This window comes from Andrena cerasifolii, chromosome 8, assembly GCF_050908995.1.
Source record: "Andrena cerasifolii isolate SP2316 chromosome 8, iyAndCera1_principal, whole genome shotgun sequence".
NCBI classification, from domain to species: Eukaryota; Metazoa; Arthropoda; class Insecta; order Hymenoptera; family Andrenidae; genus Andrena; species Andrena cerasifolii.
In genome coordinates, this window is record NC_135125.1 from 14,443,438 (window position 1) to 14,457,909 (window position 14,472).

Below are 14,472 nucleotides of genomic sequence, written 5' to 3' on the forward strand. Positions count from 1 at the left end.
AGTAGGCTTCGAAGATGCTCGTGCAAAGTCCCAACTTCCAATTGCCCAGTGTTTCGTCGTCTTCTCGGAGATATGCACCAATAATGGATTCCATTACAGATGAGAGCGTATCTTTCCGTTGGTTCGCGAGCAAGCGCTTCCCTTTTCTATTTACTACGCCCTAATCCAACGCAGACGCAGGGGTTCGAGTAAATCGTCGCAAAGCCGTATTGGATGCTGCGCCTATGATTACGAAATTGGGGGTGGGTCGCGGGGTAGGCTAATGCATACCAAATGTCGTTGAATCTCCAATCGGAGAGTGCCTCGGCGTCGGTCTCGGTGTGTTTGTCGGTGGGACCGTGGGTTCGACTGGTCCTGGACCCCAGGCATCGTGTACAGCCGAGTCGATTATCGGATTTCGAGGATGGCACGGAAGAGGGTGGAAAGGAAACGAGGAAAAAACGACACGTAGGCAGCCGGTCGAGGCAGAAAAACACGTCTGCCCGTGGATTCTTCGGAACTTCGGGCGGTCGACCGTCAGCGGCTACAATTTATTCGACGAAGTCGGGGAGGAACGTTCACCCCCACGAGTGTGTATGTATCTCCGCCCCGCCACAAACTTCGCTTTCTTTCCTCGCGCCAGCCAACTCTGACAGTGGGTTAATTTATCTGGCCACGGAGGGAAGAAAGTGAGTTCCGCCGAATTCTCGTTCACGGTACCGCCGAAATATTCGATGTCCCCGGTACAATTATTTGAAACTTCTTGGGAGAACCGGGAGATGTGTGTCGATTCCGAGAATGGAGATGGGTTGTTATAATAAATATATTCCTGAGGAAAGAGCGCTGTGAACTCACCGAGCAATCATACACCACACAATCCCATTCCCCAAGCACCGAATTTCAATGGAATCTGGTATCCCGCGATGTTTAGCGAAGGCAAGTGGCGCCTCGAAGCCACACCATTTCGCCTCGACCATAGCCTCGTTCTAAAATAGTAACCCTGCTCCGTTCTATCGCGGAAGCGTGCATTCGTAGCGACATTCCTTCGCGCGCACCATAAATCCTCCCTCCCCCTGCTTACCATACACACGGTGCACGCGAATTTCGGTAGGAACTGCGCGCCTGTAGCCCGATGAAATTTGCTATTCCGCGTTAAATGGTATTCGGGGCCGCGCGTGGAATAACCGACGAATCGCTAGCGAACCCGGCCGGCCGTCCGCTTGCCCGATGGGAGATGCATCTTCGATTCCTGGCGCGTGTGCCTCCGCGCCTAAGCTTTAATCCGGAAGAATCGACCGGCGATTGGCGATTCCGATCGCGGGGTAGCCGAGCAAGGGTTGTATTCGTGTGCGACGATGCCATTTATCTTCGACCGCCGTGCGGGAGGCGCGTAAATAGGGGAGAAATGTAAATAGTGGCACGGGCGAAGAAAACTCGACTAGAAACAAGGAGAGTATCCTGGAAAGTGTCCGTAAAGAAGTGCTTCGACGCGAAATGAATACGAAATCAAAGTCTTTGGGGAGCTGGAAATCTTTGATGAAAATTTTGGACAAAGTCTTTCCTTCTTCTGTGTGTTTCAAAGTGCGAGGTAAAATAAAATACGTGAGAGTAATAAATGTATCGGTGTGTTCTTCCTCCAGTGAAATTCCCAAGGCCGAATGATCGCGGTGGACCTGACCTAGGTCATGGCAAGTGGATAGCTCGTACAAGTGAATATTAAATTCAACTCTGTTTCAACACTGTAGATCATCTGTTAATGGAAGCTTGATTCTTTGGAATGGATTTGCCTAAATTATGGGGTAGCCATTAATTTCAGATCACGTAACAGTGATTGATGGGCCTCTCCGTTTCGAACGGCCTTGAACCCTCGACTCGACTCAGGCAACCTCTTTACGGGAACATCTCGAACATCCTGGTTTCTTGTTCGAACGGTGGAAGAGATATTTTTGGTATTTTCTTTGCTTTTTATAAAAACGTGGAACGAAGTATATTTCCGTGTAAATGAATTATTATCCCTACGCAGAGAGTATGATACGAGAAGATACTTTAAGTACCACTGGAGAAGTGAAAAATAATTCAATTTCACCCTCGTAGCCACTCGTGGGACAGTTCCGTGAAAACCTTCTATTATCCTCCTTTCTCCGTGTAAAACAGCTACTGCTATATGCCGTAGATAAGCGAAAGAATAAATAGAAGGCACAAATTCGTTTTTAAAGCCATGAGAATTCATTTGTCACGGCAGTGACTGGATATGCTAAGGTAAACTTGCGCCACGAGAGCGCAGCGAGGCAACGCAGTAGATTCATCCGTCACAAATCAGACGTTCTCGTTACGCGGCTAAAAGCGCGCCACGCGGAAGACGTGGCGCGCGCAAGATAATATCGAATATTTACGATTGCCCGCGGAGAAAGAAGGCGTGCAAGAAAACTAATAAACAACTTGAGGCATGCTCCAGCAGCCTGCGAAACATGTCTCGCGGTAACGCCTGTAAATCTGGTCGCATTATCGTAAAATTCTCGCGCAAACCATCGAACACACCCGCCATAAAAAAGAATCCAAGTTTATCGTCGATCGCGGCCGATCGCTCGCGAAGAGCCTCTCCATTAACCAGAAGACCATCGTGCCCGTCGTATTTCGCGTCTCGATTGACGGAAACGGTACCCTCATTGACACGGAATTACCATTCACAGAGACAATTACCGAAGGCTTAACAAGACGCCGTACACTCATGGGACATTCATGGGCTTGAAATTTAAAAACACGAGGTTCCGCGCAGTCACTAATCCACGTAAAATTACTTCTGAAAATTACAATGCATAAATTTACCGAAGTCCAATAATAAACAGTATAACTTATAGAATGATCACTGATCCGGCCAAGATAATCGCCATAATATTCTCAAAGCTGACATTCCAAGATTAAACCTCCCACATCAGAAATTTTAATTCCATTTCGCATAAATCTCCGCTGACTGTGAGAACCAACCCGCGGATATGAATGCCGCGTTATGTCATACGGATAAAGTGGCTTCGAACGGAAGAAGTGTGTCCCGTTGGGTGAAAAACGGAGAGACCCCAATCGTACCGCGACGTCACGGCCTACTACATCGTCCAACGCTTCCCATTTTTTCCCCGTTCGAAAATAAGCCTGTCCGGCGATCTCCAACGGGGACATGACGCGTCAGGCTTCACTCTCGAGGACCTGTTTCGACGACTCGTCGATCGACAAGGAGCATCGGGGTCGTTGGCGTCGACTGGAACACATTTACGATCGCCTCTGGCTGCACTACCAACACGCCAGGTTCGATGGTTACACCGCGGCACGGTAATTGGGTAATTGCTATGCTAAAGTACGCTCGTGCGTACGGGTAATTACTGTTCACGTTCATGTTCCAGCTAACGGACTGTCGCTTTTGCCGGTAAAAAGCGAAACCCCTGAGCACGGCGAGCGAGCGGATTATTTTCGGAATCGACTCTGCATGCTGAACGCTCCGCTGCTACCTCTTAACGTAATCATACACCGATGATGTAATCGTGAGTATCGCGAGCTTCTTCCGCCCAAGCCTTGTATAGAGGAGGCTCCTTCGAAGGAGCAAGAGCTGGTGGAACCGCGGGCCTCCGAATTTTTTGTGCCAGGACACTTGGGGAGTAGATTTTCGAGGAACTGCGTGCGAGTCTGAGAAGTGACGTATGGATAGGTTGGAGTAAGTTGGCGAGGAGGAAAGCGACGATTCAGATGAAATTGCTGCCGCTGCCGACGCGAATGATATCGAAGATCGCTCGTTATTTTACCAGAATACTAATCACGCGGTGTATCATCAGGATTTGGATCCTCGCAGGAGCGAAAGGAACATCCATGATCTTACAGACAACGGACGGACGATGACCAACTCGATGACGATGGTTATCGTCATCGCAAGGTGAGTTGGATATTTGCGTATCGTTTTGACCCACGCCGTGACCTGCTGATGATATCCTCCCGATGACACGATCACCCTCCGGCGATAATTTTAATGCCGACGCAAGGATAAAGGACACGTTGAAAACTGTTGTACATTGTAGCGTATACTTAATTATCGAACATGGAATATTGCTTCGACGTTTGTACACCACCATAAACCCCACTATCTCGACCACTCCTTATCCACATTTAACCCCCCTGCCATTTTGCTTCTCCCAAGATACCCGATTTGTTATCTCAACCATGGCCACTACCGTTCAATTTATAATCACGACGAGCACAGCAGTGTTTTGTCGCAACTTTCAGCGTGGCGAAGGTTCTGCATAAGTTCCACGTAAGTTCCCGGGAAGCTAGCCTGTGCATCGTCCAAGGAACAACGTTCCATTGACAACGCCGTGCGTGATTTGGCAATGGTTTCTCAGAATCGCCGAATCTTCGCGATGGGAAGAGAGGAAGGCAGAGGAGGGCCGCGCGGAGGCGGGTTTACGATATTCAGCTCGATCGATTCGCATCGCCTCTCCTTTATTTCTGCCCGAGACCCTCGGCGCTGCGGAGAGGGACAGAGCGAGGCAGGAGAGGTCTCGGGATGCACGAGAGAATCACGGCCTCTTCGTCGTTATTTATCGGCGATTATTTCATACGTTTTACTTTTTTCCGGCCGCAACGAGGTATTATTTCGGACGGCGTTACCCACCTCTTCCCCTGGCCGGGATAATCGACGACCTTCGGCCGAAAGAAATACCCGCGTTGAGGGAGAGAAATCGAGAGACAGAGAGAGGGACGTGGGGTCAACCGGTTCAGAGACGCTTCTGGCAACCGTACAACAGAATTATTTAATCTCTTCCTTGTATTTCTGCCGCGCTGCTCGCGCTAGGAGAGAAGAGGAAACGAACTGGTCCCTTAGTTCAGCCACGCGGAGAATTAACGCCCTCGAATGTGTTTTTCATAGACTATTATTTGACGCGATTAAAATTGCATAATTAAATTTCAGTAATAGGAATACAGAGGACAGTTGCAATTATACCTACGTGTTTTATAATTCAAGTGGTATCTATATTTCTACAGCTATGGAGGGTGAAAGGGAGAGAAAAGGAAATTCGCAAGAATCGTAAAAGTTCACTCACCCACGAGCGGCACCATAAGCGTGTAGATCGGTTGCGCACCAGAAATCGCCTTCGCGATATGTTGCAGCTGCGGCAGGTAGTCAATGAAACAATTCGTGTCTGGTACGAGCTGTCTGGGTCTCACTTCGATTTCCACCGACACCGAAGACTTTTGTAGGATTTGCTGAAACATTCAAAGGCTCGCGTTAGTTTAACGATTAAGCTTAAACCCTATTCCATTTTCATTGTTTTATTTAGGGGGGAAAAAGTAAATTGGACCAATCACTTTCACGACTAATTCTACTTTTTCGTCTTCTGAAGAGGCAGCTATCGCTGTTAGGCCACAACGGGGCAACGCGTCTCGTGGTATTTACCAGCGCGTATCGATCATCGTCCCACGAGCCGAGGGTAACATTAGAGGGCTCATTACGTTCGTATCCTTTGTTACAACAATGGCTACTTGGCATTCGCGTTATGCCGTCGGCTCGACATTGTTCTCCGCGGTGTGCGCGACCGTTCCACGAGGCACCGCGAGCACACGTGGGATTCAATTGGAGGATAATGCGTCTTCCGTTGCATCTCGCGGCCTGCTCGCAGGTTGATCCTCCAGCAAATCGGACTCGCGGGGCGTTCGTGGAAACACCAGGCTTAAAAACGCAGGGAAGGAGGCAACTATCTTTCTAGAATTCCTGCCCACTGTACTAACAGTGCAGAAACCAGAGCAATTTTCAGGGACCAAGAAAATCGAAGACCACTTCTAATTTCAAGCTACTCGGAATCTTGGATCGCCAATGCATCTTCCGTCCAAACTTTCCCGCTCGCAATTAAATTACCCACAGAGTATCTATCAAAATCCTGACGCATACGAAGTTAGTTTGAATTACAACCGGTGCAGGAAGAGAAGCTTCCAACGACAAGTTCGCGAAGAAGTGGGGAGAGAAGTTACGCCAATCTCCGCGTAAATGGAGCTGTCGATAATAATTAGAGTCATTAGTCACTGTTTTTCATGGAGCAGGATTCCCATGGATCGCGCGAGTGATAGAAAGAAGCGCGTCCACGTCCGCCGCGGGTAATTAAAATCGTCACGCTGACTTCTCATTTATCCGCGTGCGCTCGATCGACGCACAGTGCGAACGAGGGAAAATTCGCGCGATGACTCAACGCCGGTATTCCGCCGGCAACGGTATCTTGGCGGACGATTATTCAAATTCCGAGAACGACGAGAATATCGTTCATTGTTCGCGCATCGTGGGCTCGGGCTGGACGGGGAGCGCGCGAAGAATTCGACGGCGAGCCTAATTGTTCGTGGGAGTACACAAGGGGAATGCACAAATAAGACGGGGACATCTGCAGGGCCGTGGCCCGTCGTTCGGTCACGTCATCGTGCAAATGTACACACGTAACTAACGCTACTCCGCGGGTGCGATAGCCACGCCGTGGTTCTCTCGACGGAGTAGATGAAGTAGGTGTATGGTCACGCACGATTCGTATTTAGTGGTAGAAGTGGAATGTGGTAAATTGGAAACAGGTTTAATTCACTATGCGTTCATAGAAAGTTTCAGAGTTGTGAGATATGGGGTGTTCAGATTGGGATTCGCTGCTTTCGATGTTTATTGGAATCGCGGGCAATTTTAATCGATTGAGAAATGTATAGACGTGCGTTTCGTTTACAATGAATTCATTTTTGCGCGCCTCTGAGAACTGCAGTGACGCAAGTCAATCGCACGTTGCGTGTAGACATTAATGCTTCGAAGTAGATTTATTTTTACCGATATTGTGCTATCGAATGCACTCGGAAGACATTTGAATACCTCGCTAGAAACCGTTCGCTCGATTAGACAGCCACTTTGCTGAATGAATGGGGACACCTGCTTCGATATGCAGGTGGACACGTCGAGGATATCCATAATCACGTACGCGAGTAGTCTGTTCTACTTAGAGACAATGATGCCATATGACAGAGGATGGCAGACACGAGGAGACAGAGAACCATCGAAAGGGAAAATGCTCCAAGTATCGTCGAGTCCACGTGTGTATTTATTAAAAAAATTAACAAAGGAATAATTCTTCAAAAAAACCTACAAAGAATATTTTTTCCCTTTACTCGTGAACTACGATAAGCACGGAAAATACTGATCAGGTGTTGCTTCGAGGCATCGCGAAGATTACTTAGAATTATTTACTGGGAGTAAAAATGGAGTTTGTACGACGATCGATAATGAACGTCGTTAAAAATCGTCGCGCGACAACCGTATTACGGATTCGTAGGCATTTCGAGCGGCGGTGAATTCTGGAATGCTACCTTTCTTTGAGCTCGCGACGCACACACGATACATGATAATTAGGCAGAGGAAGAAGACGTTTTATCGAAACTGAGCGCGTAGGAAGCAGCGAAGAAGCAACGGTGACTTGCCTGTTTAGCGATTTCTGCCGATATAATGATTACATCGAAACGGTATCTCCGCCAATGATCTTGACAGGCATCCACGATAATATGCTAATGCAAGCTAGAAGTAATAGCTGGAACGAACGAACGAAATCTCGGGAAGTCGTTCGTTTTTCGTGGAAAGCAAATCGTTTCTGTTTCGCGCTATCTGCAATCCCCTATCTTACGCTACTTATGCATCTGTGATAACGATGCACATTTTCTGTAACAAGAACCTGGAATACTCTCGGGTGTTGCAATAAGAAACCTTTTCCTCTCTAGGAAGCTACCACTACAGCATTATGCATCCTCAAGTGCTGTGTTCCTCCCCTGGGACACCACTTCAGAGCAAAGTAAACGTTAACCGAACACTTCGCCCAATCGGAGTTCAGCATTATTCTCATCAATTTTTATTAATTTTATTAATCTTCGAATAAAATGAAGTTATTCGAGAATAAGGAATAAAAATTGATTCGAACAATGCCCAACTCTGCACTAAATTCGGCTGGAAAGGACCGAGTAATCTGTTACAAATTCCAGCACACCTAAATGTATTCCCGACTGCTTCGAGAACCAACCAAAGTGTCCGAACAACTGGAACCAAGCGAGACAAAGAGGTCTGATACCTAACCGAAGGAACCGGGAAAGAACATGAAAACATACTCGCCACCCGCCAACTTCTACAATCTACAGGCTCCTTCCCGTTTCCTCTCGAGCACCAAGCGCCTCGCCTTCCCCCAGGTCTGGCGTGTCGCGTGCTATCACGAAGGCGACAAGACGCCGCGCCGCGCCGGGGAGAACGCCTCGCCTGCTTTACTCCCGTTTAGAGTATCCGCGAATTCCTAAACGGTCGTGGCCACGTACCGTTGGCGCGGGTGTAACCCTCGCCACTCTTTCTTCCCGCTCTAGCTCGTCCTCCCCCGCCTCGTATCCCTTAGACGACGTGTTTCGAGCAACGAGTGCCTCTCGCCCCGTGAGAACCCGCCTTGAATCACGCACTGCGGCTCCAAACGCCCACGCATATTAAAACGGCCTGGCAGGAACACGTGCAAAGAGCGCGCGCGCCTCTAGCAACATTGTATAAACGCTTTCGGGCCGGGACTGACGCGAAACCTAACTGGCGTCGCGGTAAGGACAGCTTCGCAGCTCGGCAGACCGCGTGTTCGAACACCTTGACGCAGGCCGATACGCGCCGAGTTTTGCACTGTCGCGCATACCTACACCGAATTTCGCCATACACTCGTGTGTCGCGCATTTTAACTCGTCGCGATACGGCCACGGAGGACTGCTTGAGAACGATAGTGAAAACTTTTAAGATAGATTTCGACGGAGACTAGTTTTTCGGATCTGAACTTGAATCATTAAAAACTGATCAAAATCGAGGATACTTTCTTTGATATCTAAATAGGAGATAAATGAAGGGTAAGGAGAAACCAGGGAGTGTCACAAGACAGCTTCATCGAGAAAATTAAGTTTTAATACTTAGGCCATCAGTAAAGAAACAAGGTTCAATGAATTTAATTTTCTTATATAATTTTCTTCTTTAATAATTTCTGGTGTTCCCTTGACGACAGAAGCTTATACTTAGACAAAGAGTGGGGACCTACTGTTTTTAATCAGTAGGTACCTATACCAAATATTTAACATTATCTGATAACTCTTTTTATAACCCTTTGCGATAAATATGCTATAAATCGCTAAATCGCAAAATCGCGAAAAATGGAAATTCCTCGCTATTGCCCCTTTACCTTTCAAATGATATTTACTTCGTCGTTTAATAATCGCCTTGAATACGCAACTGTTATGCTCGATGGTATCGTAACAGAACTATATTTTAAGAGCAAACCAACCGTGAATTAAAACATCGTGTTACCCACTGGAAATAATATTTCAAAAGCCTCTGCCAGCGGTTATTGGCCGTATAATCGCAGAAACATCGCAGTTCTTTTTCCACCCTGTTCTTTTTTTCAACATTATACACGACACCTTAAACTTGTTCGTATGGAATTAGCATCGCGCGATGGGAACGCGTCCGCGGCGTATTCCCGCGCCAGCGAGAAATTTCATTCAACTGCCACGGGATGAGAATCAATTAACGGTATATCGCATTCCGGGCAATAGCGACACGATAAGATATCATAATTGAGATTATGTCCACGTAGCGGCGGGCACGAAGCGAACGATGGCCCGGGCAACTGGGTCAGAATCGACGGACAAGCAACACTTCCGCTCGCGGGTCGCGAATAATATAAAGCTTACCGGCGAAACCGTGCCACGATTATCGGACACGAGACCGCGAAGAGGATGGATGCCCGGAGTCACGGCACATTTACGGCTGTCTCGGGATGATAAATCACCGACCGGAAGTGCACCGCGGATAGATACAAGGAAGAAGACCTTTCTCGAATTTACACGCCCGACTTCTCGTCCATCCAGTACCTCTCCATTTTTCTGAATTCACACGAGGGCTGCTCCACGGCGCGGGCACACGTCGAAGCTGGGAAATACTGGGTTTATTCAAAGGCAGAGAAACTCGACGGAGGTTTGTTAGAAAGAAATCTGAATTGAATATTCCCACGCGAAGCCCGATTTTGAGAATCTTCTATAATCCACGCGTATCGCTTACACCGCAGAGAGAACGTATTTTTACTACGCCATTAATCTCGAGCGAGCAAAGGGTTGAACGCAAACATTCTTCAGAAACGCTTACACGAGTAACAGCTCGGAACAAAAACACGAAACCGGCGAAGAAGAAGAATAAAAATCGAACGAACCGCAGCCCACGAGGAAGAGTAAAGAGAGAAAAGGAAAGGATAAAAAGAGCAAAGGGGGGGGAAGAAATTACCACTCGTAACTCCGTCCTGATTTTATTGCTCCTCCACCCCGATGGAATTAGCGAGCGGACTTACACGGACGATATATTAAGGGTAATCGCATTCATAAATGCAACAGTTGCGGCTGCAACGATCCCACCGCGTGTAATGGCTCTCGCAAATCAGATCGGGAGGGAAGGGGAGGCCTGCGAACCCCCTCCCCGGACCATAAAGTACACCCACATGAGGATCGACCCGAGGACGACAAAATACCGGAACACCTGGAGGGCCCCGGTGATGGCCGACGCCACCTTCGCGAGGACCTGTTACACGATGAACAAGTATCCCGTCGTGTCAAAGTGTAATCCCCCTGGCCGTACATTCGCCGGCGCTGATATCGCGGAAAGCTCCAACCTATCGCATAGATCGCGACTAATTTATGTAGTTAAACGTCCAATCTGTGGTTTAGATCCAGGCTTTTTAGTCGCGGCTTTCGAGGAGGTTAGAGCAAGAAGCTCTCACAGGTGATAATCTACGGTTGCTACGAGAAATAGGAATTGCACAGGATATTAGAGTTTGGGAGATTATTTCCGATGGGAACTAAGGAAGCAAAGGGTTGAACGCAAAGTCGCTTGGGACGATTATCTCCGTCGAAACTTCAACGTCACAAGCCAACACCAGGCCGTCCTGTTTCCGTATAAAATACAAAGGAAGCTAACGGTCACTCGAGCTTCACGCCCTCCGGGGCGAGACAAGCGACGAGGATTCAATGGACAGGAACGACAGCCCGAGTGGAGGCAGCTAGAAGGATCAGAGATGGGTGAGCGTAGCAGACACAGTTGACATGTTCGCTGTGACAGGACGGAGACGAGAGAGGAGCAGAGAGAGAGAGAGAGAGAGAGAGAGAGAGAGAGGCTGAGTCTCGGGGAAAGCTTGGAAATTAATGGAGGTTCATTGAGGTAGTCCCCGGCAAAGAGCGACTAGTTCTGCGTACCCTCGACACGAATCCATTCTTCCTGTACAACCTGAAGACACTCAGTCTCCGGCTGTTCTGAGAGTGCTTCGGTGCAACGACGCAAACATTGACATTGTCACGAGCCGTACCACTAGCCCTCCTCTCTCCCTCCTCCTGTGTCTCTCTTCCGCTATCCAGCCGCCGCGTCGTCGAATATCGTCGGGGTCTCGAGTGCGTGCCGAGAAGGAGACCACAAAAGAGTGTTTGCACTGTCAATGACTGAACTAATAGAAACGACGCGGAACGATCCCTCAGCGTCGAGCCAAGAGGAATTCCAGGTGTCGGCGAGTGCCGGCCCCTTGGATTTCCACCCAGCTAGACGACGCATTCCATCCAGACATATTTCTCCGCCGCCTACGGGGGCAGGTCATGGAAATCGCGGGGCAAAATCGAACGCCGAGACAGAGAATAGAGAGCTGCACGGGGGAGTGGGGCGTTCGACCCTTTGAGCAGAAGAATATTGACCCACGAGGGCATCCGTCGAATTGGAAAGAACGTCACGTCTCTGGACCTCTCCTCTAGCGACGCGCGGGGATAAAGTAAATCGTCACCTATGTACACGGACCAGGAAGCGACCAGATGGCGAGACGGGTGAAGGACACTTCAGAAGGACCAGAGGGGAAAATTCTGAAGGAAAGGTGACTTCGAACGCAGGAGATCCTGGGCGACTTTCAGGATGGATAGTTTCTGTTTATTCGAACGGGGACGCTTCGTTTCAAGACGAGGCTTTTTAATTCTCAAAATTCATAAGCTCGATACATATATGCCATCAATAAAGGGGGTTGTTTAAATCTATGAGGTACATTTAAATATCTACCTTGAACGGATCTTACTAATGTTAATAAAATATGAATTTAGATGAATTTAGACGAATAAATTCAATTGGAGTTTCGTAATTTACGTTGAAAGTAGAAAACAGATGAAGCTAGTCCTTCCTCTGGGCCCTACTGCTTGCGTGGTAAAGCAATTCCCATTCATTAACGACTCATTTAGACTAAGGGAATAATTTCAAGGCATGGATTCAATTCCTGGGGGTGCGTAAGACATCGTTTTGTCCTCAAAATAATTATGTTTCGGTTTTTAATATGTAATTTATACCTACAATTTTTAAAGTAGTGTTTTAGAAATAACCTTTTCATATAAGAATCAATTTTCAATACATAAAATAGTTATCAATCCCATAATATACTGCAATGATTTTCATTCCATAAATGCAATTAATAATTGCTAATAGTTGCTAATCTTGTAATTATATGCACTTTTTTTTAAACACTGTGACCGAGACTGATTCACATGTTATACATTACAAACATTTTATTCCTTTTTAAACGATTTTATTTAGCTTCGATCCTCTGTTTGATTATTTGTATTGCGTATGTTTGTTTGTCGTCAGAAGCGATAACCCTTCTGCTATGCCCTGCTGGATTGTAGCAGAGGCATGCTCTGACAAAGAAAAAAGTGTATAAATGTAAATAATAAAAAAATCTTTATCGTTTGTAATTTTTGTTAGTGCTGTTTCTCGGATAATTTAATTTCTCATATATTAGAACGCAAAAGTGCCGAATTTTATATATTAAAAATAAGTTTCGAGGTTTTGACCACGAGAATGGATATAGTTCTTCAATTGACATCTGTATTAAATTTGTAAAATTCAAAACGTTCATTTTTGTAGTTTAGGCCATAAAATCGCAAAATTTCCCCACTGTGCGCCGCCACGGGCATAACGGGACCCCGTTGATCACCCTGGCCCTGGAAACGTTACGCAATCTGCGAGAAGAAAAGGCCGAGGCACGACCTTTGCCGCGCGTACCCCAACGCGCCGCGATGAATCAAGCCCGGAGCAGATTGCTCGCCGGGTACGAGGCCCCTGGGACGCCGAGTGTCTCTTAATATCGGTGGAAATTAAAGATTTCTCCGAGGCAGCCTCGCTCCCGGCCCATTACCCGTGCCACCATCGCTGGGACAATGGGGACAATGTCCTTCTCGTCGCCGACAGACCACCTACCCCATGTTACTACAGGGGTTGACACGACGGAAACGTTATCTCGGCTCTGCAGATGATGCGAGGGTGAGCCTCGACCACTTGCGCCTCCCGCGGGATCCTCGTAATATTTCGACTATAAATGTTTGAATATGACGGCCTCCAGTGCTCCACCGGGGGTGGGGTTCCGCACCGTGCACGCGATGTGGAGCACAGGGAACGAGGGTGGTGCACAGCCTGTGGGGTGAATACGCGGGGATTGTGAGCGTGGGTGCAGCCGCGTCTACAGGGTTCTCAGAGGATGGGATCCTTAAAGGGGGTTGACCGTGGAAAAATGAATAGAGTGACAGGTCGATCGGGGAGACGAAAGGACAGGGCGGAACGGAATTAACTGGCGGATTACTCGGTTTTACAGAGAGAAACGTCCAAGATGTTATTACGAGGGGGCGTAAGCTGGACGGAAGACGGAGATTGAATGACTCTTTCCACGAGTATTTTGCCCGTTGGAAGGTCCCTCTCTGGACCCCATAGGGGATCGGATTTGGTCGCGCGGGGGTGGTGAAAGGGAGGCTTAAAATGGGAACAGTAACAGCAACGGTTTTTGGTGGAGCATTATGAAACCCTGTATTATCCACCTTCGTTTCGCTTTGACTTTGGAATCAAACGTACATACGTTTCCACGATTGGAAACGTTAATGATACTTCGCATTCCCTACGTAGCGGCTCGTATCCAAGACTTCAAAGATCAAATACAATCATCTGCACGCATGTGAACACCCCAACTACATCGCCAATAAATTCACCTTGCAACTTCGTTATCGAAAAGCCCAGTGGGACATTAAACGTTGCCCGGCTCGGCCACCGAACACTCGGCACGGTGCACCGGTGGCATATCTCATTCGCCGAACGAGCGAGCACGCCGCTAATAATATTGCCATCGCGGCGCAAATGGAAACGTAACCGCGCGATCGGGTAGCAGAAACGGGCCGCGATAAGGCCCCGACATGCGTTACCATCTGGCCACGGGACGGGGTGGTCGATTCAAGTGGAAAACCGGCGTCGCAACGATGTTCGCTGCTGGCGGCGACGATAAAATTATCTCGGACAACTGAATCGGCCGACACAACAGGTTGCAGCAGTGGGGGAGAGCAATGCAGAGCGGCCGAGCAGGGTGTTCATTAACTGGGATTACAACT

General features: G+C 48.0%; 1 protein-coding gene across 1 annotated transcript in view; it reads right to left on the reverse strand.

Moving 5' to 3' along the window:
• Positions 1-14,472, reverse strand: part of LOC143372339 (uncharacterized) — a 120,424-nt gene that overhangs the window by 12,089 nt on the left and 93,863 nt on the right. The window contains exon 24 of the mRNA XM_076818446.1: positions 5,064-5,226. Within this exon, the coding sequence (XP_076674561.1) occupies positions 5,064-5,226 (163 nt within the window). The remainder of the gene's footprint in view (positions 1-5,063; positions 5,227-14,472) is intronic.